The 27,966-nt window shown below is 44.0% G+C and overlaps 2 protein-coding genes across 4 annotated transcripts in view; one reads left to right on the top strand and one right to left on the bottom strand.

Moving 5' to 3' along the window:
- RAB30 (RAB30, member RAS oncogene family) overlaps nt 1-3,264 on the top strand; it is a 46,184-nt gene extending 42,920 nt beyond the window's left edge. Inside the window, exon 5 of the mRNA XM_079974213.1 lies at nt 737-3,264. Coding sequence (XP_079830339.1) covers nt 737-987 — 251 coding nt within the window. The 3' untranslated portion in view covers nt 988-3,264. The remainder of the gene's footprint in view (nt 1-736) is intronic.
- DDIAS (DNA damage induced apoptosis suppressor) lies at nt 2,175-27,625 on the bottom strand. 3 transcript variants are annotated; one of them, XM_079973513.1, is made up of 7 exons: nt 27,481-27,625; nt 21,877-22,011; nt 20,813-20,938; nt 13,172-13,333; nt 10,767-10,884; nt 5,500-8,042; nt 2,175-2,940 (listed from the first exon to the last, which is right to left on the bottom strand). In XM_079973513.1, the coding sequence occupies exons 3-6, from the start codon at nt 20,920-20,922 to the stop codon at nt 5,556-5,558; spliced, it is 2,877 nt and encodes a 958-aa protein (XP_079829639.1). In that variant the 5' UTR covers nt 20,923-20,938; nt 21,877-22,011; nt 27,481-27,625; the 3' UTR covers nt 2,175-2,940; nt 5,500-5,555. The 3 variants fall into 3 exon arrangements, with proteins under 3 accessions (XP_079829639.1, XP_079829640.1, XP_079829641.1); XM_079973514.1 differs by having other exon boundaries at nt 5,504-8,042; XM_079973515.1 differs by lacking the exon at nt 21,877-22,011 and having other exon boundaries at nt 27,481-27,620.
- Nucleotides 27,626-27,966: the final 341 nt, after the last annotated feature.

Here is a 27,966-nt window from a genome sequence, read left to right as displayed (position 1 = left end):
GCAGATGCTTTAGTTGAGATTCCTGCATTGCGGAGGGTGGTACTAACTGACCCTCAGGGTCCCTTCCAACTGTACAGTTCTACCATTCCAAGATGAATACGGACAAGGGACAGGGAGAGAAAATGGGAGGTGTGCAGAGCTGCTGCTCACCCCCTTTAGGTTGCAGTAGTGCCCATACCTGGGAATGTGGGGTGTGGATGACAAATCTGGAAGTGGGAGATATAAATTCTGGTTTTGTGCCCCTCCTCCTTCCTGCTGAGTTCTGCAAAGGCGATGCTGAGAGGGGTCAGCAAACTTTTTCAGCAGGGGTCTGGTCCACTATCCCTTAGACCTTGTGGGTGCCGGACTATATTTTGGAAAAATAAATAAATGAACGGATTCCTGTGCTCCACAAATAACCCAGAGATGCATTTTAAATAAAAGGACACATTCTACTCATGTAAAAACATGTTGATTCCTGGACCGTCCGTGGGTTGGATTTAGAAGGCGATTAGGCGAGATCCGGCCCCTGGGCCTTAGTTTGCCAACCCATGGCTGAGCCTAAGGAGGAAGCCAGCAGCCTGAGCTGGTTATAAGAAGGCAAGCAAGGTGGGGAGTAGTTGAGGGTTGGTGGGTCAGTGCCCCATTCATCCTAATGGACCAGCCTCCACTGCTCTGTAGGGTGGGGTTTTTAGTTTTCGTTGGCTTCTGCTGCCTGCAGCCAAGCTAATCTCTTCCGTCTGCTTTGTTTACGCAGGGAACAAGATTGATTTAGCGGATAAAAGAGAAGTCTCCCAACAAAGAGCGGAGGAATTTTCCGAAGCCCAAGACATGTACTATCTGGAGACTTCGGCTAAAGAATCGGATAACGTGGAAAAACTCTTTCTCGACTTGGCTTGCCGGCTGATCAGCGAAGCGCGGCAAAACACGCTTGTGAACAATGTGGAATCCCCGTTGCCCGGGGAAGGGAAAAGTATCAGCTATTTGACTTGCTGCAATTTCAACTGATAACCAGTCGAGCCCCCGAGGGTTATGACTCTTCTTTCTCGCCAAGGCCTGTCTTGGCAAAGGCCGCTCCTGCCACCTCAACCCAATCTGACTGGCGGATGTCGTCAGGTTCACAACCTTGAAGCATGGCAGGCTGGCCACTTCGCCTGCAGGGTCAGCGTAACAGAAATATAACCTGGTTTAATTTTTTAAAGATATATACACACACACACACAAATATATATAAAAATGTAATTCCCCTGTAATCTGGAGGTGGTGAGGATTCACAAGGGTGCTCTAGGTATCCGATGGCAAGCGGAAGCCAGGTTTCACTTCCAGGAAGCAACTAGGGAAACTTCCTTGGAATTGCTGAGTAATGCAAGTTCTCTCTTGCACCATTTCTCTCCCCCCCCCCGACCTTTTAATAAATGTAATGCACATTAGCCATCATGCAGCTGTCATGGCCTGCCAGCTAAGCAATGACCTGTGTATATAGATATGGCCCAAATCATTCGGTTTCTAGGGCACAGCCCCTGAAAATATGTTTCTTTTGGGGGGTGGGGGTGGGAAATAAGTGTTAATGCCTCTCATGTCCATACACTTTCATCGACGTGGAAGTTAAAAATAGAAATGCCAATATTTTGAAACCAACAAGAGTGGAGATTGGCTCTCTCACTTCTTTGAGTACTAATAGTTTGGCTAACTTTTGCCCCGGGTGAAATTTTAGATGCGATCCATAACTGCCCGCTCTGTTTTGTACAGAAGCCAGGAACTGTTCACTAGAAAGCACCAATTGTAAAACAAACAAACAAAAAAAACCCCTTTTTTGCTGGTAGAAACAAGTACACCATGGGCCTCATTTTGCCTGGATGCCGTTTCTGTGGGTTGAAAGAGTTGGTTTTAGCTTATTAAAGAGGAGCATTAAAAATCCTCTGCGAACTTGACCTGAACAAATAAGTGTTCTGAAGTTTGCAATTAAAATCAGCATTCTTGCACCGTCCTGGCATATAGTGGAGCTTTCTGTTCCCACTTTCCCTCTTATGGAAGTGACCCGATGAAGGTGTTTTGAATATAGTTAATTATTTCGGGAGTTAGCAGAAATAGCTCCAGGACTGGTTCATTGGAATGCTGGGTAACTTGGGAATTTGGACAGCAATATAGAGTTGTCTGTTTAAAGGCATATTACAACACAAGGATTCTGAGATTTTGGGGGGGCTGGCCAAATGTATCCATGTGTCCACTTTAAGCACAGATGCCACACGTGGTGTGCACTGCTAAATGTAAAAAAGAAAGTGTGAGGAAGACCTTACCAAAGGAGTAAAACCCCAAGATCAGTCCTGATAATAGCTGTCCAAAACAGCAGTACAGTCTGCAGAAGGATCGATACTGAGCGTGCTTTTAATTAAAGCAGAAGCAGCCGCTGCCACGGTACTGGACTCAAATCCATTTGTGGAAATGTATTTCTCATTGGGAAGCGAGCGCACAATTTCATAGGGTTTTTATATGCTTTAGGAATAAAACAGATAATGGCAGCGCATGTTCTGATCTTTACTGAGGCTGCGACCATCTTGCAAAGCTGTAGCTCCTGAGAAGCGAATTCAAATTGCAGCATCAAAAAGCCTTCCTCTATAATGTAGTCGCTTGCAGGCTCACGATTGTAGTTCATCTAATTTGTCCGCTGCGCTCTCCTGGGCTCAACTGTGTGTGTGCGCGTGTGTATCTGTATGTAAAACTCTTGGCTTGGGCATTCCCCTCAGTCCCAAACCACAAAAGTTGGAAGCAGTGTGAAATGTGTCCTGCCCTCATCTCCATTGTTACTGCACCTCTTGTGCCATGCTCAAAGAACGCACCCAGATTCTGCAAATTGGATGCTGGAAGAAGAATCACAGGGGCAGAGATGGCCATTTTCCTCAGATCTTGGTGTTGACTCGCTTACCCTGCAAGGAAGGGTGAACTGTCTGGTTCATGATGGACCTGCAATGGATTGTAATTTTAGTATTAATTCGCTGGTTATTCTGTATTAGTATTAATTAGTTCAATTATGTGCAGAAGAAGAATGGGCACTGTTTGCTGGGGACTGGACGGGTGCATCTCCCCTGGTGAAAGGGGAACATGTGAAAAGGCATGGATACATGATGCGCTCTGTGTATCAACCCTTTGTTTAAAGAGGGCTTGCTTTTACTCAAGGTGCTTCTAGGAGGCTGTGCCCGATCACCGACAAGGCGATCTCTTCTGCATTGAAAAAGAAGCTGCTAAAGTTTTAGCCTTTTTTTGAGAATAAAGTCAACATTTTAAAAAGTGTGTGTCTTCCCTCTGCCCCCTACAAGGTTTTATCAAAATAAAGGGAGTGGACTGCAGTTTTCTGATAAATCACAGGCAAAAGGTTCATTCTGTGGTATCTCCTGTGAGAAAGAGCAGGTAGCAAGTGATGGAAAATACCTTTGTGTTGAGACCCTGGATGGCTACTGCCAGCCAGAAACTAGATGGAGTCTGACTTGGTGTAAGGCAATTTCCTATTTTCCTTTATCACTGCAGCAGAAACACACGAGATGAGAAGTTAAAGGAATGTTACAGGGTCAAACCACATGTGGCATGATCAAATATACCCCTAGGGTTTTTATTTTTATGTGGAGAGTTGCATAATACATACAGACAAAGGGAGTTGCCATGAAATGAAGAATGCATAGGTAGTATTCAACTTAGAGTAGACCTATTTATATTAACGAACATGACCAAGTTAAACTTGACTGGGTAAAACTTTAGTTTGGCCCTTAACTCAGCTTTCTAAACTTTTCATGTCTGTGACACACTTTTTAGACATGCATTATTTCATGTCACAGTAATTCAGTTTTACTACCAAACTTGAGGTTAAACTAACCCCTTTCCAGCCCTGGGAGGATTGTGGAGCGTGCTTGTATGACACGCCTACACACTGCAGCAGACACGCTAATGTGTCGCGACACACTGTTTGGACACACCGTTAACTCTTCCTCTTCCTCTACTGCTCCTCTCGAGCTGTACACATGCAGAACTCTTTTTTATATAATTTTTATTAATGTTAACATACGAATTATAATACATACTACAAAACATCACCACTTGTACAATCTTTTTATGGACTCCCATCAGCACCTCTCATGATCCCCTGTTTTGACCACTTCTTATGCATTTCTTAAGATAATTAAAGGCAATATTAATTTAGCTAATCATCCTCCTGTACACATGCAGAACTCATGGTAAAAAGTATTTGCAAAGTCAGAGTACTTGCAGGAATACTAAAAAAGCTTTCTGGACACATTTGGATATCCAAAAGATGTGCTTTTGGAATGCCACAAGGCAAACTGGAAGTAGCCCATTGTGTTAAGCCATCCATTTTTAACCATACGCATTGGATGGATCAATCAGCGATGTATTGTTCCATATTCCTGGGTTTTTATAAGAGCTGCATTCCAGATGTTGCTTTCATTTCCCACAGCTGCACACCAAGGCCCAAAAAACTCTTTTCTGGTAGAGCAGAGCAGCTACAATTATTTCCATTTTAATAGTTTCCCCTCGATTGTTCAAAGCAGCTTTTCTCTCCCCCTCCCCCAATTTTGTACAGAAAATCCTGTACAAGTTAGTGGCGTGCTACAGGAACTTGTGCATACTGTAAATGGTCATCCTGAAACCTGTGTATACTATAAATGGGCATCCTAGATTTCATCCCCAATAATCTGTATATTCATGACTGTAGGTACACAAAACCCAGCAGTGCTTTTCCTCCTGACGCTCATAGGAAGCAGTGCTGATGGGAGATACAGCTCAGTTCACAAGGATTTTGTGAACCCTCTTCCTCTGGACAGAAACGAAGGGAATCTCAAACAAGGATGAGAAATCTGTGGGCCTCCAGGTCTTGTTGGACTATCAACTCGCATCGGCCCCCAAAAGCATAGCCTATCTTCTGCCCTATTTGCTGCAAGCAGCATTTAGAGCATGATATTCTTAATCTCGCAATCATGGGTTCAAGCCTCACATGGGGCAAAAGACTGGGGTTGGACTAGATGACCCTGTGGACCCTTCCAGCCCTACAATTCTATGATTCTATCACAGGGGTGTAAATAAAGGTTCTGGTGGAGCAGCCACTGAAGGTGGGCCCCAGAGTGAACACAGCTTAGCATAAGCTTGCCTGTAAGCACTGGAGGGGCTACCCAAATCACCTCTCTTTCGTGTGCCACGCGGGCACTCTGTACCCTTATGCTGCCCTCTATATTACACAGCAATAGAGCAGTCACCAGTTCACAGCTATTGATAAAAAATACCCAGAGATAGAGGCAACATTTTATTTTGTCTTCTAGCAAATAGTTATTTAATGCTCAGTCCAACAGACATAATTCATTTTTTAAAAGTGCCAAGAGGAATAACAAACAATAGTGGGTTTTTTTCTTCAAAACAGCCCTTTCCCATTTCACAATCACTTCAGAAAACTACTCATAATTGAGAACATGTCAAAAGGCACAACGCTGACCAAAAAGGATGTTTTGAAAGGAAACTTACGTACAAACAGATGAATTTGACAAAGTGGCCTCCAAGTGGGAGAGCTGGCTGTTTTATTACACAAATAGTTCAGAAGACCAATCTGCAGTGTTATGCATGCTGCCAGGCATGGAAGAAGGGCCTGGCCCTTTGACGTCTGCAGAAGCAGAGGAGCTGGGGGATTCATTCATGAGCTGTCTGAGATGAACACCATCTTCAGGAACAGGTCCATCCTCAAATCTAGTCTCCGTCGGCTGTTGCCTTTTATGAATGAATTCTACCTTCCTTAAGCTAACATTAGACTTTGGAATCACAGACCTTACTTTGTTTTCAGAAAGAGGAGACTTCTCTGCAACTTGGCAACTGGCATCACTCCCCAAAGTTTTTCTGTTCTGGAAAGCAAGTGGATGTATCCATTTTTTATCCGACGGAGGAATCCATTCCTCATCATCGTTTTCAGACAGCCTCTGGGCTGGACTTACTTTGATAGATAGCTGCTGAGGACCAGATGCATTGATGCTAACAGAATTTGCATCGCTCGACCTTCTAGATTGCGGGAACTTGCTGACAAGCTGTTTCGCTAAATAATTTTTCAAGGAAGGCCTGGGTCTTTTGCATCTGGCATTGATCCAAGACAATTTATTCCGTGGCAATTTGGTAAGAATGGATTCTCTCCCGCTAGGGAGGCTTACTTGTCGACAAGGTCTGGAAAGGGGAGTCGACTGGGAATCAGGCACAAAGCCTGGAGTACCTGCAGGGCTGTGCTCAAACTCAGATATGGAACCAGCAACTGGGGTGCTTGTTTTCTGATGAGGTGTAGCGAACATTTTATGTAAGGACAGTCCATGCCAAGAAGTATTCCAGCTAGCATCTTGCTCACTCAGCATGGCTTCAGATCTTATACACTTCTTGTTCAGTGTGCCCTCCTGTGGAGAGAAAGCTGGTGCCAAGTTGAACATTCGTACAGTGGCATCTTCCTGTCTGGTACTAGCATCAAAGAGATCAGCTGAAGCATTGTAACTACCCCCGGGGCAATCGGAACCGCTGACCTCAGCCTCTCTAAAATTATAATTTTGCACTTCTGAGAGCAACTCTCTCCCTTTTTCACAAACTTTGTCTGTTTTTTCACAAGTTGCCAGGGTGAAACCCTGTTCCTGGGTGTTTGTGAGATCAGCCATTTGGTTTAGCTGATCGCTAACACTTCCTTTATTTTCCCATTTGTCTAAATTACCATCACCTTTGCAGTTTAAGTGGGTAGTCTTCCTGGTTTGTAAACAAGGGCTTTTGAGACAGTTGTTGGTAGATGAGCAGGAATTGAGATTCTTACAACTACTGACATCTTGGCCAACTCCTTCCTTGGATGACGGACAGCTTCCCTTTGAATGAGAACATTTAATTCCATTTGGGGTGGACCGAGGTGAAAGATCTGGGTGCTGGTTGGACCAACACCCCAAATTTTCCTTTTCTTCAGTGGGTAAAGAGGTGTAAGAGGCTTCTTGGTGGTATCTGTTGCTAATGAAGCATGGAAGATTCAGCTGGTGACAAGGGAAATTATCTTCTTTGCACATTTCCATCTTCCCAGCTAGCTTCTTCAGTTTCTCACCTGACTCTTCAGTAATGAAATTGGCACTGCAAATGCCTGGCTTGGGAGACGACTGCTTAAAAGGTCCATGGAATTCATCAGCCTCCTGACTGGGGAAATGCTCCAAAACATCAGCTTTTGTTGGCAACACCATGGCTTTGTCGTTTTCAATTTTGGCAATGAATTCATTGAAACTTTCAGATGACGGCAGCTCATCCCAAAGCCATGGAGCTTCTTGAGAGTTTCCACCTGCTCTAATGCGACTGGAAGATGGAGCAAGGGGGGAAAGAGATCCATCGTATGTCTGGGGTGGGAATGAGGTCCATGATTTTTCCAGTCCTTCACTGCACTGGATGCTAATTTTTCTCAGAGGAGAGTCTCTTTCCTCTAATTCTAAGGGGCTCAGAAATGATCTGCAGTCTTTTCTTCTTAATGAGGAATAGCCTTCTGCTTCTCTCTTTTCAGTGACATCGTGCACATGACATTTCTTATCTTTCTGTTCTATTTTTGTATTCGCAGTCAGGTTACGGTCCTGGGGCTTGAAGACTGACAGGCTATGCAAAGAAACTGGACTATCATCCGAATTTGGCTCATCCTGGGCAGCCTTGCTTGTACTTAGAGCTACAAGATCAGCGGTTGTTCCTGAAGAAACGCAGGAGGAAGTCAGTCCAAATGATTGAGGCCAGAGGCTTGAAAGAACATCTATGCAACTTGATGGAACTGTACCCAAGGTGCCAGAGCCATGCAGGCCACTGAGTTCTCTGCTTGGTTGATCAACTGCTGCAAAGCAGTCAGGAGGCCAGAAGCCCCCATGGTTATGCTTGGAGTAAGAACTTTGCAGCTCCTTGAGATATTGTATAACAGTGCAGCCCACAAGTCCAGAGTTTGGTACAACCATCTGACAGGCAGTGAGAGCTCTGGAGTTCTTGTCAATTTGGCAGCAATTTTGCATGGAGCCGGTGCCATCCTGCTTATCAGAATCCTGCAAGATAATAGAAGGTGCTCTATCAGCTAGCATACTTTACAAGAAGGTACTTCTATTTCATAGCTCAAAACCGTAAGAGGTTTACCTGGACCAATCACTTTCATGAAGCTGATTACTTTAGATCAGGAACCTATGGGCCTCTAGATGTTGCTGGATTACAACTCCCATCAACCCCAGCAAGTATTTCCAATAGCCAAGGATGATGAGAGTTGTAGTCCAGCAGAATTGAACCAAGACGAAATGCTTCAGTTTTGATCCAAACATTCCCATTTTCATCATCACCTACGGCAGCTGTACACCTGGGTTCTGCATATGCCCGACTATCAGCAAGGTACACATGGGTACACCTGGGTTTTCTTTAATGTTATGTTATTGGGGAACAACATTATAGTTTTATTTGGTATCCGCATGTCAATAAGGAGGATATTTATTGTTGTAGACAGACTGCACTGGAAACTGAGTTGCAGGACTGTGGTTGAATAAGGACTTGGGCTAGAGCTGTGGGGTTGCAGTCATAGCCAGTTAGACAAGAACAGGTGAAACCTATTAGGATTTCAGGTAAGTAGGACAAAGAGGAAGGCCCGAAAGCTACTCTTGCATATTAGCAAGCAGAGTTGAGGAAACTGTCAGGAACAGCAAAAGGAGTGTCTAAACTGAGACAAGACCACAATCTGTGCAGAAAGACATTGCTGTTCTCCCTTGGGAACTTACAGCTATTCTTTGATATTGGACTTTTGCTTCTTAAGACAGACAAGGTTCTCATTAACTTCAATTTCTATCACAAATTTTGCACAGATCGTTGCACCCATGGGACCATGGGAAACAATCCCTTGCCCCAAAACCCCAGATACACAGGATTGAAATTTCAAGTTCCTGTAACTCCATACTATAAGTTATCTAGTAAGCATCTGTTAAGTACTCAAGGGCCAAGAGGTAGTTTATACAGGGCCAAGAGGTAGTTTATACAGAAACACTTTCTCCTAACTACAACCAGTGGACGGTTCTTTTTAACCTCAGAATAGTAGGAGAGGCTAGCTGGCTGGATTCACTTGGAAGTTGTACTGTAAGGCAGAGGTGCTGTCTTGCCCCCCAATATTAGGGGGACCTGGCATGCGACATGTGTCTGACGTCATATGTGCACGATGCAGAAGAATGTTGCAGAGCGGCTTCCTCTCGTGCTCAGCCACAAAAGCACTCCGCACTTAGCCTCCGCCGCCCCTTAACATGGAGGGAGCCCAGCCCCATCAGGGGAGATTTTGAGGAGTCTGAAGACACCTATGCCCTTTGGAGTTGGTGTGCCTGCTGTAAGGGGATTCCATGTTTTGAACCCAAATGCTTAGGTTTACAAGATTTACAAGGTTTACAAGGACTCTCTCCTGTCTATAATACAAGGAGGGTCAATCCAAATTGCAAACTGATGAGGGCACTAAAGCAAGCCCAGCACCAAATCTCTTCAACCACAACAAGTGTAAGGGGCAAATTCAGTTCAAAACGACTCCTCCCTCATATTAAAAAGACTTTGCATATAGGATATTAGCATGTTAGGAAAACAATTATGTAGACCCCCCCCCCGTGTCACATGAGCACGCATCTGCACCCTCAGGTGGTGTACCCCAGACACAGATTTACTTCTGTGAGAAGGAAGCCTTGGTTTTTTGCTCTTCCTAGAATCTAACAGTCACAAAATAGATATTCTGAGGAAGAGACCCTTCCTCATAAGCAGCTTTATTCTCATTAATACCGCTCATTATAATTCCTCACATGTAAGGTGTCTGGAGGCAGATGCCCAAACTCAGAGGATATCTGTGCAAACTGACAGTAATCTCTCTCCCTCTCTGATCACAAACACTCTACCTATTTCCAACTCTAGGTTGTTGAACAGAGAGATTGAAAATGAAAAAAATAAAATCAGCAAGCCTAGAGTAGGATTATTGTTGCAGTGATTTGATTTTGTACCTCTCCCAGGAGCTGTGCCTTTGATTGAAGGGGGAGCGGGAAAATATCCAAACATGCTTCAAGGAGCTGTTGATGGCACGTGTTTACTTTTAGCAGTTGGAACTGAATGGTCTTATAGCCATCACTTGGAGAAGTCAGAACACTGGAGGCATATATATTATTTGTTCGCACCTTATGGATCGAGAAATTCAAGCCTCATTCTTGGTATCTGCCTCTATGTTCCCGCTTGGAGGCAAATTCCCACTCCTCTTCTAATTTTGAAATGCAGCCAGACCGATTTCCTGGTGCAGACGTTAATGTTTTGCCGTAGGAAATACTAGTCATGTTTGGTGTCTTAATTTTAGTTAAAATACCAATTGTGAAGTAACTAGCGCAGAACGAAAATAGGTTCTCCAATTCTTCAATCCATTCACATGTAGACATTTTTTTGGAGTGTGTGGATTTTGATGATGAGTGATTTTTTCTGGGCGGGGGATGGGGTAGGGCTTGCCATTGATATAATGCAGAAGCAAGTTATTTCTCTTTCTACATTTCAAACAATTCAGCTTCTTGGGGCAGCTATTCCACACCATCTAGAATGCCCCAGATGCTAAAAAGGTTCCAGGGCATCTGAGGGGTTGGGGTGGGTTAGGGTGAAATATAGAAATAAGGCAGTCATGCACAAAATTTGGCAGCTTTCATCCCCCCCCCCCCCGAATGATGCTCACTCCCCCCAAAATGAGTTGTGCATTCTTTGAACAAAACATGCTGGTGGGGGTGAGTTACCTTAACTCCAAAGACAAATTTCTTCCCAAGGAAGCACGTTTCAACTGCTTGAAATACCAAACCCGGAACAGCATCCCTGTCTGGTTCCCTTGCTTCTTGTTTCAGTTCTTCAATGTACCTTGAATAAAAGTGTTACAAAAAATTACTGACTGGATACAGCTTGGCTTCTGAGACCTATAAGGAATTTAAGGTCCAAGTGTCAAAATAATATTGCTGTGTTACACTTTGCAGCAAGCTGCGAAGAGAGAATTTAGCAAAATGCACTTCCATTCAAATAGCCAGGACATCACTAACTGTGCTATGGTGTGCAACCTTACCTGGGAGTAAGCCTTAATGAACACAGTGGGACTTACTTCGCAGTAAACACACCCAGGATTGTTTGTGCACATGTATTAAAGGTAAAGGTAAAGGTACCCCTGCCCGTACGGGCCAGTCTTGACAGACTCTGGGGTTGTGCGCCCATCTCACTTAAGAGGCCAGGGGCCAGCGCTGTCCGGAGACACTTCCGGGTCACGTGGCCAGCGTGACATCGCTGCTCTGGCGAGCCAGAGCTGCACACGGAAACGCCGTTTACCTTCCCGCTGGTAAGCGGTCCCTATTTATCTACTTGCACCCGGAGGTGCTTTCGAACTGCTAGGTTGGCAGGCGCTGGGACCGAGCAGCGGGAGCGCACCCCGCCGCAGGGATTCGAACCGCCGACCTTTCGATCGGCAAGTCCTAGGCGCTGAGGCTTTAACCCACAGCGCCACCTGCGTCCCTGCACATGTATTAGCAAGTTGAAAATGTACGTGCAAATGTCTGCCTGTGTATCCGAAAAGGACAGCATCCATCATATTCAAATTGTAATGCCTCCTTCAATCCCTGTACTTGTACAATAGAAGAAGCTGAACTTAGGTTTTCCAGGCCTGCCGTGAAAAAGGAAACAGATTCCCTCCTTCCTTCCATCTCCTTTGTATGTATCAGATTTCTTGGGACAGTCTCCCAGGTTTATCAAAGATCTTTACCTGGGGCCTTTGAGAGCTGTTCTCAGTTACAGCAGATACTCGTAAATACTGGACAAGATGAACCAAAAGCCTGAATACACTGAAACCTGAAAAAGGCTTGAAAATTATGAATTAGGGAGCTGTTGTTGTTGGCATCCATCTGTCTCGGGAGATGATGGAGGATTGTGCCTTTGGGGGTGAACTCAAGCTTTTGGAAGGTTGCAGTGTCTGCTGTGCGGTAGAGACCGATGTGGGAGAGACATGTTTTGTTGCAGCTGGGGCAAATGACGGTGTCTGGTTGTGCTGCTGCAAATGCACCATGGCGTTTCTTCTCCCAGCGAAGGGGGGAATGTTACCATGTCTATCCCCATATGAAGAGGGTCTTTTTGAATTACATGGAGAGAGAACTCTGCAAGTTGTTGCTTCTGTTATAATCTGGCTACCTTTAATGGAATACTGGAATAAGGTATCAAAGTCCACATATGAATTTGAGCAACTCAGTCAATTCTTTGGTTATAATTTCTTTCACTTGCACCCTGCTGTTCCCAAAAGAGCTCAGAAGAGCTTTAAATGGCTCGCAGGTGGCTAAAAAGCCTGGCTTAGTATCAGAAATAGAAGTGAGTCATATGACAACAGATTGCTATCTGGGCCTAGTTAGCATCAATCAGGGCTCCTGAGAATCTTTACTTTGCTTCTTTTTAAAAAATACAGTTTTTGCCCCCCGCCCCCCAGCCACTGTTTCAAACCTTGGTCCAAATCATCATTCTCTTATAAAGCATAGAAGTTTGAGAACACAAAGCATTTTCTCATGGCCTCTGACTGTTATCAGAACCCTTCATTTTTGTCCATTAGTGGCTCATCTTCTGCAAATACTGCAAGACAGTTTAGCTTAAGTATGCTACATTAGGCTGTACCTGCTTTGCTCCAGCTTACCTCAGTGTTACTCACTGGTACACATGCAGTGTAGAGCTTGAATTTTCAGGACAAAGACTGATTATTGCCATTTTTTTAAATGCAGGGCATGAAGCAATCATGCTCCCTTTTTCTTATAAACTGAAATCAGGGTTAGGTGGCAAGATGTAGTCATTGTTTGCTCTTCTTTCATCTTACAGATGGATGTTTATATACACAAACATCAATTTAAAAAATGTTTTAAGGAAAGCTGAGAGGGAATTTGAGTCCAGATTTGTCCAGGGATCTACCCCACTAGAATATGCTGGGTTTGCTGAATGTCCACAAATTTCATAGCTGCACAGATTTAATTGCCCCTATTAATAAATACCAGCTTGGTATCCAAGCAGCAAAATGTGCCGCAACTGTTTTTAGAGACATAATTACATCACATGCAGTCTGGGATGTACTGGGTGGGGGGGGAGGGGGAAACACTCATTTTCAGCAGAGAAATGATATTGCATTCCTTACCTCTGCAGTCCCTTTGCTGTCACTCCAAAGAAAGTATCCAAACAGCTTCCAAATACTGTCACCTCAAATACATCACGAGTGTCGGCTACCTCTAGTGAGAGTCGATACCTGTAGTTCGCTTCCCTAGAGTCACCTGAGCAGCCACACTTCAGGCAACTGTACCTGTTAAAAGACCAGATGAAAAAGCTACTGGAAGCTGACAAATATTGCAGGTGCATACCAGCTTCCCAACCTAAGTCTTTAATCACCTGTCATCTTAATAATCTAACAGCACAATCCTTTGCATATTTGCTTGGAAGCAAGTTCCACTGAGTCCCATTAGATTTACTTCCTAGGAAGTGTACTTGGGATTGTTGCCTTAGGAAAAAATGAATGAAAATGGCATAAGCAACCTGCTTTCACAGGTTCTGAGCGGAGGATTCAAACCTCAGCTCAGATTTGAACTCACAGAGCTGGTTAGGAAAAGGCAGTCCCCATCTGCAACAGACAATTTAATTTCATAAGTGAGAAGCGGTGGGAAACAATCCTGTATGGGAGACTCACTCTGTGACCTCCTGGGGGACAGAACTGGTTGCAGTTATATACTCTTTGTGCACTCTTTGTCATTTTGTATGTTCTAAAAGAGAGAGTTGACCCTTTAGAGGCCAGAACTATGCCCTGCTTCAGGTTAAGCCCTAAAGGGGGAATTAAACCTGGCAATGCATCACAATGAAAGGTGGGCTACTCGGTGAACAATTGGAAAATGATAATTAATCTATTTTGTGTTAGAGGAATTACAGATTACTGGAAATGATGTTGACATACTTTAGAGTGTAAATGTTAACAGATTTATTAAAGCAGAAGCTTTTCTGGACTAGGCTTCACTTATCACATACTGCTGAACCATACAGCTCCCCCGTGTGGCGAATCTTTCAACTGCAGTTCCAAATACTCAAGTTTTTCACTGCAGTTTAAACTATGGCAGTGTTTCCCAACCGGTGTTCCGCGGCACACTAGTGTGCCGCGAGACGTTGCCTGGTGTGCCATGGGAGGGAGGCGGGCGAGCTAAAGTACAAACAGACGCAGCAAGAAAGAAAGAAAAAAAGAGGGGGGGAGAAGGAAGGGGGGCAAGAAGAGGGAGGAGGAGCGTCTCTTGCGCGGCGCTCTCTCTCCAACCCACCCACCCCCCAGTCCTACGGTTCTTCGCAGTTGGCAGTTGACTTTCGCAGTTGGCAGGACTTGGGCGAGAGGAAAATTTAGGAAACGGCGCAGGGGAGAGAACCGGAAAGAAAGTGCAAAGCCTCGCCGCGGGAGCAGGAAAAAGGCGGCGGGTTCTTTCGGCGCCCCCCTCCCGCTTGGGGCCGAGGGAGCCCGGAGCCGGTAGTTGAAACGTGCCACACGCTTTGCACCTTTCCCGGTTGCTACGGAGCCGAATCTTGCCCCTTCCCGGCGTGCAGGCGCTCCACGCATTTTCTTTCCAGCCACGTGGAATTGCTGCCCTCGGCTCCCGAGAGCGGGAGTTTGCCCTTGTAACGTTACCCCGCGTGGCAGCGATCATTATGCCCTCTGGGGAACCGGGATACCTGAGAAGTTCAGGAGACCCGTCACTTAGCCAGCAACTCCATGAGGAGGCCCGAGCTCCGTAAACAAGCCCAGCGGGGCACAATATCGCCCAGCACCGACCATTGCAAATCACCAGGCAAACGAGCACCGCAGTGCTAAACGCGCTTACTTGGGAGCACGTCCCGTTGGAGGCAGGCGGAGTTGCAGGGAACACGCGTGAGCTCGGACTGTGCAAACTGCAAACCCTCAGCAGGGTTTGCTAGGGGTCGTTTACTCTGATTATAGTATGGTTTAAAGAGAAAAGCAGCTGTGGTGTATCCTCGCCGACATGTGCAGTATTAGTGCTCTGGGGATTCAAGACACCTGCTCTGGCATGAGTGCATGTAGGTTTAAATGATACAGTGGCCACAGGGAATGCACACACACGGAAGCTTTTTTTTTCCACGCAGATGGCACCATGTGTGGTATGATTCTGGCGACTTCTTTTCGTAAAATATAAAATCGCTGCTCCTTGCTCTCGTGAGACTGTGTGTTTTAATTCGAAAAGGGTGTTGCGTGTAAATTTGTGCGAGCTGTGCTGTAAGAAAAAGGGGTCTGTATCCGTTTGTCAGTGGCAATTGGATGGCCGGATACTGCAGTGATGGAAAAGTTTTTGAAAAGAAAAGAACTGGACTCTGAACAAAATTTGGAGCCAGATGAGAGCCCAAGTATGAGTGGGCATGAAAAGAAAGCAAAGATGGTTAGCTCAAGCAAATTCTCTGGCACAAGGCAATATAGCGAAAGCTATATTTCATTTGGATTTACTTTCACCGGAGATGCAAACCAACCAACTCCACTGTGCGTGGTGTGTGGTGAAAAGCTAGCTAACAGTGCTATGGTCCCAAGCAAACTTAAACGCCATCTCCAAACGAAACACCCTTCGCTTCAAAACAAGAATGCGGACTATTTTGTTCGCCTGCGTGAAAACACGGAGAAACAGGCAACTTTCATGAGACAAACCTCAAAGGTAAATGAAAGAGGTCTTAAAGCTAGCTATCACGTTGCTGAACTTATAGCCAAGTCAAAAAAGTCGCACACTGTGGCAGAGACATTAATACTTCCCGCCTGCAAAGCTATTGTAGAGGAGATGCTCGGACCTGAAGCAGCTAAGGAAATAGCCAAAGTCCCTCTCTCAAACAACACAATTTCCAGACGTATTAATGACATGTCTGCAGACATTGAAAGTGTGGTTTTGGAAAAGATCCATAGCAGTGAGAAATTTGCATTACAACTTGACGAGTCTACTGATATCAGTGGACATGCTCAACTCTTGGCCAATGTGCGTTTTGTTGATGGTGATGCAATTAGAGAAAACTTCTTTTTCTGCAAGGCATTGCCAGAAAAAGCAACAGGAGAAGAAATTTTTCGGGTCACATCAGAATACCTTGAACAAGGAGGGCTTAAGTGGGAAAACTGCACAAGTGTCTGCACCGATGGAGCTGCAGCCATGGTCGGGCACACCAAAGGCTTTGTAAGCAGAGTGAAGGAAAGAAATCCAGATGTGATTGTTACGCATTGTTTTTTGCACCGTGAGGCCCTCGTAGCCAAGACTTTACCAGCAGACCTAGTTCATGTGTTGAATGATGTTGTGCGCATGGTAAACTTTGTAAAGTCACGACCCGTGAAAAGTCGCATATTTGCAGCTTTGTGTGAGGAGATGGGAGCGAAGCATAAAACCTTGCTGTTTCATACGGAGGTCCGGTGGTTGTCGCGTGGCAAGGTCTTGGTTCGTGTGTATGAGCTGCGGGAGGAACTTAAAGTGTTTCTGACAAATGAGGCTTCCGGAGGCGGCGCCTATCGGCAATGGCGGATTCCCTCTAACCGGAGGGAGAAGCTCCGTAGAAATCGGGTCCACCGCTGCAGCGAAGCGGGGGACCCTTAAAAAACCTGCAGGCGGGAGAAGCCTGAGGCCGTGGGGCTCAGTGGGCACACGGAGCGCACCCCGAACTGTCAAAGGAGCTCTGTAAAGAGCTCCGGAGCGGAGCGGGGTTGCGCTGTGCTGGGAGTCGATCGCTACTTCTACGGAGTGAAGCTGCATAGCAGTTGCCGGAGAGCGCTGACCTTTTTCCTGTGAACATCGAATTGAAACATCTACCCGTGAGTAAGACTGGGGAAACTTTGAAAGGATCAAAGGAAAGGACTTAAAATAAGCGAACCAGTAATTTGACTTTGACTTTGACACTTTGATCCTGGGACTTTGATCTTGAATTTGAATCTGAAATCGGTAAAGTTTAAACAGGAAGCCTGCTTTGCCGACTTGTAGACAGCTTAAAGCAAGGGACATCGGAGCTGGGAACCACAGAATTTGAAATTTTATAAAGAGCTAAATCTCACTGCCTGACAGAAGAACCCCCCCAAAAAAAGGGAAAGGGGGGGATTGAATCTACCACTTAATCCTTGACTTCGGTCTGCCTTAAGTAATTGAAAGGTCACTTCGAATGCACCGTTTTATAGACATTGTAACTATTACAGCAGACCTCTGCAAAAGATTGGTAACATTTTGGGACTATCTGAGCTTGTAACTGTTGCTATCTGTGTAACACTATTATATTTACGAAGACATTGTTCTATAGTTGTCATCCATGAAACATTTTGCTACTCTGCTCCCCCAGAGGTATCTTGTGTTATAGCTGGGAATTTTCCACTGCAGCTGCCTTTTTACTATTGCTGAGAACAATCCTGGGAGCTGTGAGAACTGTGTAAGTGACCTTGACTTCTTGAGCCGTAGGAATGGATCAAGACAAACCACAAGATAATGCTCAGGAGAAGGCGCAAGAGAAAGTTATAAAATATAAAACCAGACAACAGCAGCAATTGCTGACACAGCAACAACAACACTACAGAAGACCATCTTTAACAGGCCTTTCTGTCCCACAAGTTACAGAAAGAGAAGAAGCCAAAGGAGCAGGACCAGTAGGATCAGACTCTGCAACATTGGATAAGATTCTCTCAGCTCTACAAAATTTGTCAACCAAGATAGACTTAAACACTTCAACTATTAAAGACCTTGGACAAAAGGTGAATGATGTGGGGCAGAAAGTGAACTCCAATACCCAGGCAATTGATAGGCTACTGCAGGAATCCAAGGAGACAAAACAGACAGCAGAGGAAGCGAAAGAGAGGATCTTGGCGGTAGAGGAAAAAATACCGCCAATTAATAGAAGATTGGATGACTACAAGGCACAATTCTCTTTGATTGAACTTAAGGAAAAGCAGGCCAACTTGAGAATAAGAGCAGTTCCGGAAACAGAGGAAGGAGAATTAATAGAGTTCCTCACACTGGAGTTTGAGACTTTCTGGGGTCTGGACCCTGAAGAAATTAAGATAGTGAGTGCCTTCCAACTGGGAAGGGTTAGAAGGAAGAACAAGGCGAGGGACTGCTTGATTTCGTTAAGATCAAAAGAAGAAAGAGACAAAATATTGAGCTTACATTAGGTGGTACATGACCCCAGTCAAGCTTGCAAAAATCTATCATTTGCCCGATAATAAATGCTGGAAATGTAAAGAGATTGAAGGTATATTCTTTCACCTTTGGTGGACGTGCCCAAGGATCAAGGCTTTCTGGGAGATGATTTATAATGAAATGAAAAAGGTATTTAAATATACTTTCCTAAAGAAACCAGAGGCCTTTCTCCTGGGCATGGTCGGCCAATTGGTATTAAAGAAGGATAGAACCTTTTTTATGTATGCTACTGCAGCAGCAAGAATACTCATCGCAAAACACTGGAAGACACAAGACCTACCCACCCTGGAAGAATGGCAGATACAAGTAATAGACTATATGGAATTGGCAGAAATGACCGGCAGAATCCGAGATCAAGGAGAAGAGTTGGTGGAAGAAGATTGGAAGAAGTTTAAAGTTTATCTACAAAATCATTGTAAAATCTATGAGTGCTAAGGGCAGTGTAAATGAAATGTTGGGGTTCTAGTGATTAGGATAAGGAAGAGTATAAAGGGAAAGATAAAGGATGAAAACGAATATGAATGAGCTTGCTGAAAAAACTTTTAAAGTGGAATACAAGAAGGGAAGGCGGGAGGAAGCAAGGAAAATAAGGTTTTGAAGACTATTAGAATGAACCAGAGTTTTCTTTTAATTTTTCTTTTATTATTATGTTGAATCTTTTCCATGTTTTTTTTTCTTATGATTTTTGATATTGTTTGTATTTTTGATGTTTGTTGTTTGTTGTTTCGAAGTTTGTTATATTTTGTGAAACTTAATAAATATCATTTAAAAAATAAATAAAGTGTTTCTGACAAATGAGAGGTCAGATTACGCAAAGCTGCTTGCAAGTGATGAGTGGTGTGCAAGGCTGGCATACCTGGCAGATATATTTCATCATCTGAATGAACTGAACACACGAATGCAAGGCCGAAATGAAAACCTGCTTACAAGTACAGATAAAATAAATGGATTCCGTTCAAAGGTGCAACTCTGGCATCAACACGTGGAAAGTGGCAATCTTGAAATGTTCACACTCACCAAGCAATGGCAAGGTGTTCACACTGCTGCACTGTGTGAGATAATAGGTAAACATTTAAAAACTCTCGAGGGGAAGTTGTCATTTTATTTCTCTTCAGTCTCCACTGAATGCCTTGACTGGGTTAGGGACCCTTATAGCTCAGCATCAGTTGGTGGAAAGGACATGACTTTACAGGAGCAGGAGGAACTAACTGAACTGAGACAAAATCGTGGTTTCAAGCTAAGATTTGCTGATCTACCTTTGGACAGTTTTTGGTTGGAAACTGCCAAGGAGTTCCCCCTTCTGGCAAACAAAGCTATTTTGACATTGCTCCCATTTTCCACTACATATCTCTGTGAGTTGAGCTTTTCAAGCATGATTGCTATAAAAACTAAATACAGAGAGAGACTGAGAGCTGTTGACGAAGAGCTACGTGTGTGTCTTTCTTCGATTCCAGCCAGAATATCAGCTTTGTGTTCAGCCAAACAGGCCCAGGTTGCGCACTGAATAAAGTATTTTATAATTTTTCATATTTCTGTTTACTTACTATTTCATAATAAAGTAATTATAAAATACTTTCTTTGTGTTTATTTGATTCCTATTAAAGAGAGTTACTTTATATATAGTCAATATAGGCACAGAGTTAATTTTTTAAACATTTTCTAATGGTGGTGTGCCTCGAGATTTTTTTCATGAAACAAGTGTGCCTTTGCCCAAAAAAGGTTGGGAAACACTGAACTATGGCATTTGCCTTCTGCTGCCCCATGTGACAAACTTCCAAGCCTGAGGATCAAATGAGGCCCTGCTATCTGGCCCTTAGGACTTTCTCTATTCTACTCTCTCAAGGCCACACTCCCCCACTGACCTTGCTCCATGTCCTTGGATGCTTTGCCTGTCTGGAAGGTGTCCTTGAACTGTGACAAGTCCTCTTACTTGCCTGCTTGAAGGTTGTGCGTGTGGCCACTTAAAGGAACATCTCTGGCTTTTGTATGGCTGGAATGTAGCTCCCAGCTGAGAATGCCCATCCAACTTTAGAGAATGCCCACAAACTGCCATTTACTTAACATGGCCAGATAAATTTATCTCAGATAAATAAATGTCTTAAAATGATAAACTATCACTACATGGTGTTAGCCTCATAGTGCATAATGCTTAAATTGCTGATGGAAGTCTTGTACTTCTGTAATGCCATGGTCTGGTCTCCACTACAGCAAAGCAAGCCTCAGTCACATGACAAGCAGACTGAGACCTCCGGGTATAGGATGGTATATAAATTCAATCAATGAATCAATCAATCAATAATAAAAGTTCATGTGAATTTTGTATGCAAATTACCCATTGCCATATAGCCCCAAATGTCATGCAAGTGGGGAAACAATGTTGTTTCAAACTGACCCCAGGCCTAGAGAATTCATTGCACACTTTTTGAACTGTGACTCCCCAGGTGTTATTAGACTACAACTCCCATAATCTGTGATCACTAGCTATGATGGCTGGATTTTATGGGAGTTGAAGCCCAACATTCGGAGGGCCACAGCTTTCCTATTTGTGCTGTGCTAGATGATAGTCCAAATTTATCAGTGCTCTGGAGTGGACTTACCTCTTCAAATCTAGGAGTAGCCTGGAAAAGCAGTTTTGACATGAAGGATATACAAAATTGGAGTTCTGGACAGAAATTACAGAAGCAGCCAGGAGATGTCTGCCATTCATGTGCTCCCAGGGTTAGCTACCAAGAGACAACATAGTTTATTGTTAGTCATACCAAGTCTGCTCATATTCCTACAGTGTGGATGTTTCTTAACCTAGACATGCATCACTCAATGCGATTTGTAGTATAGCAGCCACCAATTCTGACTCTCTGTTATTTTAATTGACAAAAAGCTTTATTGTTTGCACTTTACCCTGGCCTTTGACACTTGATTCACACACACACACACATTTGTACATATATTACCGTAGTTCCCTATTCTCTTGAATATAATTTATTTCAAACTGATTTTAATATTGTATTTTTTATTGCTGTAATCCACCCTGGGATCTCACGGTAGCAGGATGGTAAGAATTAAAATAAAAAATAAAAACTACTTGGACTGTTAAGAGTCCCTGATATGTAGTAATTCAGGTTGTGTGGCCCATGGAGTGCAACAGGTAATTAGCTCCACTGCCAAAGCCAGGGGTTGGCAACTTCCAGATAATAGGCCTAATTAGGTCCAGCACTGGTTCAAATTTGGCCCCTCACCTGACATAAGATGTAATGTGAAGTGCAAAGCAGGTAAGGACATGGCTACAAAGGGGTAATCAAAGTTAGCTCTGTATTGTTCCTTTGCAAACAAAAGTTTGCTGACATCAATGGCCGGCTGATCAACATTGACAGCAAACATGGATGGGACTGGCTACACTAGAGCTCCCCATCGAAACTCTCTCGTGAACTGTGACAGCTCATTCACCAATAACCTTATCCATTGCATCTCTGCATAACTCATTGTTCAGAACTTGCTTCCTTCCAGTGAGGAGGTGAATACAGAAAGCATACTTCTCTGAGGGTAGGTATTATTATTGGGATTCTTTAAAAATGGGGAAGTTTTTCAGATACAAGAGTAAAGGTTCTGATTTTAAATTATGGAATTGGGGAGAGCAGGGGTCTGAAGTTGGGAAAGCACTAACCAAAACATTTCAGCAAGATATGCTCTTGGGTTTCAAAGCAGAAGGCAAAACAAACTGGCACATGTATTTCCTCATCTACAGGACTGGCTAATGCCTTAGTGACTCATTTGCTGGAGCAGAATGCAAGATCAGCACCTGCAGTGTAGAAATGCAAAAGAAAAGCAGTTTTGGTTAGAAAGGGCCTCTGTACAGCAATAACCTAGGGAAGATATAACAGTTAGCCTTAATATCTACTTTCTGACTACTTTCATTGCTCTTCAGGGTAACCTAAATTTTCAGCAATCATGCTGCACATTTACATTTACCAGTAAAGTTTCCCCACTCTATTTTGTTAATCTCATCTCTCTTCCCCACTCTTGCTTCTACATATTTTGTATTCTCTGCCTTCTTTTCCTTTTTCCTGGTTGTTTATTTATAAAAAAAGACTTAAGTGACTAATTCATGCATCGTGGTGGAAGTGGGTTCTGAACACAAAACATGGTTGGCACAGATCTGTATCAATGGACAATGGAATGTGCCTCTGGGGGTGAAGTCAAACCACTGTGCTAGCAGCACTGAAGTGACCTCTCTGGGCACAAGGCTGGCCAGTGTATATGGAGGTCCTATGGCTGCCCAGATGACAAGATCCCCTCTTGGCCTTGCTGATATGGTCCAAAGGAAAGCAGAGCAATATGTCTGGCAACAGCTTGGCTACAGGAGTTGCTGGAAGGAGGCGTACAAGATGTCATCCATCTTTGGAACTCCATTCTGGATTTGTGTAGGGTTTACTTCTTAGCCTTTTCTTCTGAAGATATCACACAAGGCAGAGGAGGTTTAGGATCAGAGATTCAACGCTATGCTAAAAGTGTTAGTTCTTAAAATGGCACTAGAATCTTCCTTGGTTTTGTCTTGTTGGTTTCTGCATTTACATGTTCCCCATACAAATCTCAGTGACGTATGAGATTTTCAGCTGCTGGAGCACTAGGCGGATTTCAGCCCTCTAGTTTTGAAGCAGACTTACTTAATTCTCCCTTCACTGTCAGAGACTATAAGTTTCTGAGTACCAGTTGCTGGAAACGGCAGAGGTGAAGAGTGCTGTTGCGTTCAGAAATCTGGTTGGTCACTGTGAGATCTGGATACTGCACTACATGGGCCTTTAGCCTGATTCAGGAGGTTCTTTTTATGTTCTTACCAGGCCAAATTTCCATCAAGCCCAGAATCCTGTTCTCACAGTGGCGAACCAGGTGCCTATGGTAAGTCCACAGGCAGGACATGAGCGCAACGTTCTTCCCACTTGTGTTCCTTATAAACTGGTCTTCAAAGATGTACAGTGCTGCTATCATGGCTAGTAGCCTTATTCTCCATATATGTATTCATTCATTTTATTTAGAAAAATGTACAGGCTGCTTAATAATAAAAAACCATCTAAGTATACAAAATTATATAAAACAATTATCAATGATAGACTGAACTAATATATATATAATATATATGGCTAAATGATATATATGGCTAAATTATTTGTCTGGGTAGGCTGGCTCAAAGCTTTTTCTTTTTTGTCTAACCCTATTTTAATATGAACAATCACCTTCACCCATTTTGCTTACAACTGGGGCCCTGGGGACGATACTAGCATTCTAGCACCTGGTTTGTTATGAAAGGCAACATATCAATACAATACAATAAAAATGAGGGTTGCAACTCAAACACTTTAACCCTGGACTGTACAGCAGCAAAGATTACCAAAGGACCAATACCACTTCAGCTCGGGTCAAGAGCAAAATTAAACCTGATTTTAATGTTATAGGAATAAAGCTAATGAGAGCCCTGGGCGCAAGCAGCTGCTAAGATGTAGCTTGCAGGTGCAGCAACTTAAATCTAGTACTTCTGGAGCAATCATATTTCTGCCTAATTTACCTCAGGGTGCTAATGCACCTTATTGCTTGTGACTGCACAACCAGCTGTGTTTGAGTAATTTTGGATTAATTAACACTCAATAAAGTGGTAGGGTGACTTGTAAGTAATATGTGGATTGGGAGATGTTATGAGGAAATTGCACACAAGAACAGCAGAGAAGCAAAATGTTCGGCAAGAAATTACTCTTTTCTTTTTTCCTGACATGGCTTCTACATTTTTATAAAGTGCTCAGTACTGTGTGTTTGAAAGAGACAGTATGGTGGAGTGGACAGAACAGCGCACAACTTGGAACACAGAGACCTTGATTCAAATCCTTATTCCCTGTTTAGGGAAGCTATTAATGTTTGATGTATTACTGTATTTTAATATTTGGCTGGGGAAGCCCAGCCAGATGGGCAGGGTATAAATAATATATTATTATTATTATTATTATTATTATTATTATTATTATTATTATTCAGCCATGAAGCTCTCTGGGTATTTTTTGATGAGTTGCTATTCCTCAACTTATGGGAAAGAGGAAAAGATGATGTATGCCAGTCATTCTGAGCTCCTTGGAGGAAAGGTGCAATATAAATATAAAAATAAGCTTTGGGACCCGCCACAACCATCAAGTCAGTGTGGGATAAAAAGCATTCATACTAAACAGACATTCTGGCCCCTAAGCTACAAAATCCATTTCAAAATAAAAATACAGTAATATGTTGATTGTTTGCAATACATTCCAATAAACCATCGTTTGTCAGAGGTTCCCTGAAAGAAAGCTTGTACACTTCCACTGTGTGTACAACCACAAGATGGTGTTGCGTATGCTTTAATGAGCATGTAGTGAGGTCCAGCAGCTATACCTTAAAACACAGGCAGAGGAAATATAGATTTGGATGCACTGGTGGATTGTTACATGATTTTCAGCTGAGGTACAATGGTTTCAAATTTCCAGTTATTTCACAGCAGCACTGTGAAATATTCCAACATTTCTCTGACAAAAATAGAGATGTCCTACCATACCCTCCACTTCCCTGATGGAAAGTAGGAACATTCTAAGGAACAGAGGGACATTCTGGGATCAAATCAGAAACTGGGATGGTTTCTGTCCCTGGAAAATAGACACTTGGAGAGTCTGCCTTAAGCTATTGGAATCCTTCGTCTGTGGTAATGCAGGTGCCGATTGTAGTTATACTGCAAATTTCCTAGTGTATAAAACCCATGGGGTTTTAAGCCAGATGCCTGCCTTAAAACATGTCGCAGAGTCCTTTGCAATGAGCCAAGGGATCCATAGCATAATGTGCACATCAGGATTTCCTTGGCCAGAGGAGTCAATCTGGAAAAGGGTGCCTGGAGGATAACACATTAAAGAAGGGGGGAAGCGCTGTGCTTTATACGTTTTTAACTAGTACCACTTAATCTTTGCCCTTTTAAATAGCAAGCAAGCACCAGTGGTTGTAAAACTGTTTTGATGTACAGTAAGCTCACAACTTACGCGCATTTAGCTTGTGTACATTCTGCTTTGCCTGCTTGGCAATTAAAAAAAAAATTTTAAGGAGTGAAAAAAGAGCAGGCATCCAGGAAAAAATCCCAATGGCCTCACATATACTCCAGGCTTACTGTATTTAGCTACTGGTTTTGTTACTTTACATTTTACACATTTTGAAAAATAATAATAATGAATGCCATCATGGAAGAATGACAGAATACAAATACATTAAAGAAACAAAATGAAACCATGTGGCTAAAGGAAGGGCAAAACCCCTTTTCTTTTTTTACATGGTACAGTGACCATTTGTATCTCACATGAGACAGGAAGAACAAACAAGGACTCCTACCATTCCAAGTCTCATGGTGGACTATTGGAGAGTTCTCCTTGAGTAGAGTATATACTCTTTCTTTGTACGCCATGTGTGTGGTGTGATAATGTATTTTCCTTTTCATTCACAATACAGTGGTACCTTGGTTTACAACCATAATCCGTTCTGGAGGTCTGTTTGTAAACCAAAACAGGTTGTAACCCAAGGCGTGCTTTCGCCAATGGGGCCTCCCCCAAAAATTTGTTCGTAATCCAAAAAAAAAAAAAAAGGGTTGTACGTAATCCAAAAAAAGGTTGCAAACCGGGACACACACTTCTGCGTTTGACATGTTTGTAATCCAAGATGTATGCAAACCAAGGTACCACTGTATCCTGAAAGCTCTTATGGGTGAATAATGCAAAGGCATTCAAGATGTTTGCAACAGTCCTCCTTTGAAGCATGTTGCACAATGAAATAAAAACTTTTTTAAAGAAATAAATAGAATAAAATGGTAAAGCGGGGGTTTGGGAGCTGCCTAGTGACAAGGAAGGGTGGCAACAAGAGTGGTGGCTCCCCGATTGTAGAATGCTCTTTGCAGAGAGGCTTGCCTGGCCTGGTGGCGCTGTGGGTTAAAGCCTCAGCGCCTAGGACTTGCCGATCGAAAGGTCGGCGGTTCGAATCCCTGCGGTGGGGTGCGCTCCCGCTGCTCGGTCCCAGCGCCTGCCAACCTAGCAGTTCGAAAGCACCTCCGGGTGCAAGTAGATAAATAGGGACCGCTTACCAGCGGGAAGGTAAACGGCGTTTCCGTGTGCGGCTCTGGCTCTGGCTCTGGCCAGAGCAGCGATGTCACGCTGGCCACGTGACCCGGAAGTGTCTCCGGACAGCGCTGGCCCCTGGCCTCTTAAGTGAGATGGGCGCACAACCCCAGAGTCTGTCAAGACTGGCCCGTACGGGCAGGGGTACCTTTACCTTTTACCTTTTAGGCACCAGGCAAAAGCATTCCTCTTTACCCATGCCTATGGCTATTAAATAATCTATGGCCTGTGAAAGTGTAGGGGAGAGGACTGTTATTATGATGACTATTTTATTATCTGTCAGTATGCTTTTTATGTTTTTATCATTGATGTTCTGTAATTTTTTTTAATGTTGTATACCACCGTGGGGTCTTTTGATAAAGGGTGGTATATAAATTGAATTAATGGTAGTAACAATGGCAGTAGTAGTCCAACCACTGGCACTGATTTTGATCTCTAAAGCCTTAAACGGCTCAGGAGCACAATACCTCAAGGATTGCCTCTCTCCATATGAACTGACCTGGAGCCTGAAATCATCCTGAGGCCCTTCTTTGGGTGCCTCCTCCACCTGAGGTCCAGAGGGTGGCACAAGAACGGGGTCTTTTCTGCGGTGGCGCCCTATTTCGGAAACGCTCTCCCCAGGGAGGCTCACCTGGCGCCTTCATTATGTATATATTTAGGAGAAAATATTCCTCTTCTCTCAGGCATTTGCAACCAGCGTTTCCCAAACTTGGGTCTCCAGCCGTTTTTGGACTACAATTCCCATCATCCCTAGCTAGAAGGACCAGTGGTCAGGGATGATGGGAAATGTAGTCCCCAAAAAAGGAAGAGACCCAAGTTTGGGAAACTCTGGATTAAAGAATCTATGGATTTTTAAACTGTTTTTTGTCTGTTATTACAGTATGTATGTCTAGGTTTTTATAGTGTAAACCGCCCTGTGAACCCCAGATTAAGGGCGGCACAGAAATTTAATAATATTTTTCGGTAATATTTTGGTAAAACCCGTGTTTTACCAAAAATTTCGGGCGCAGGATTAAGGGGCCAGTGGGGGGGGAGAGACACGAAGGAAGATTACAAAGAGGAAAAAAGAGACATTGGTTAGAAAAATGGGGGGGGAGCGCCTCACTCACCACAGACTTTCAAGTTCCCTCACGCCCCCTACCACACATTCTCCTCACGCTCCAGAGGAAGTGACGACATCAGAGTCGCGCACCAATCAGAGAGGGGGAGAGACAGCCCCGAGCGAGACCCAAGACACCGCCGGCAACTCCAACAAGGTCTGTTTTTCCCGCCTCGACCGAAGGCAGCCAATCGCCGCTCAAGCCCCGCCCGGCCTCCCCGCCCTACCGCGCCCACCGACCAATCGGCGGCGCCCTACGCGGCTTCCAACCGTCAGAACCGCGCGCCCGCCTCCACAGCAGGTCTTGACAAGCTAGCCAATCGCGGGAAGCCTCGGTAGCCGACCTCCCGCTCTTCAATGAGGGCGGGCCCTCTCCGACAGCCAATCGCCTTGGAGGAGGGCGGGGTTTGGAGCGAGCTGGCACCTCCCGCCCCTCCTCCTCCTCCCCTCACCGCCCAACGGATTTGGTTTTGGTTTCCCTCCCGGCAATGGGCGG

Source organism: Podarcis cretensis (assembly GCF_951804945.1).
Source record: "Podarcis cretensis genome assembly, chromosome: 4".
Lineage (NCBI taxonomy): Eukaryota > Metazoa > Chordata > Lepidosauria > Squamata > Lacertidae > Podarcis > Podarcis cretensis.
The sequence above is the reverse complement of the archived record's forward strand: the minus strand, read 5'-3'. Positions and strand labels throughout refer to the sequence as shown.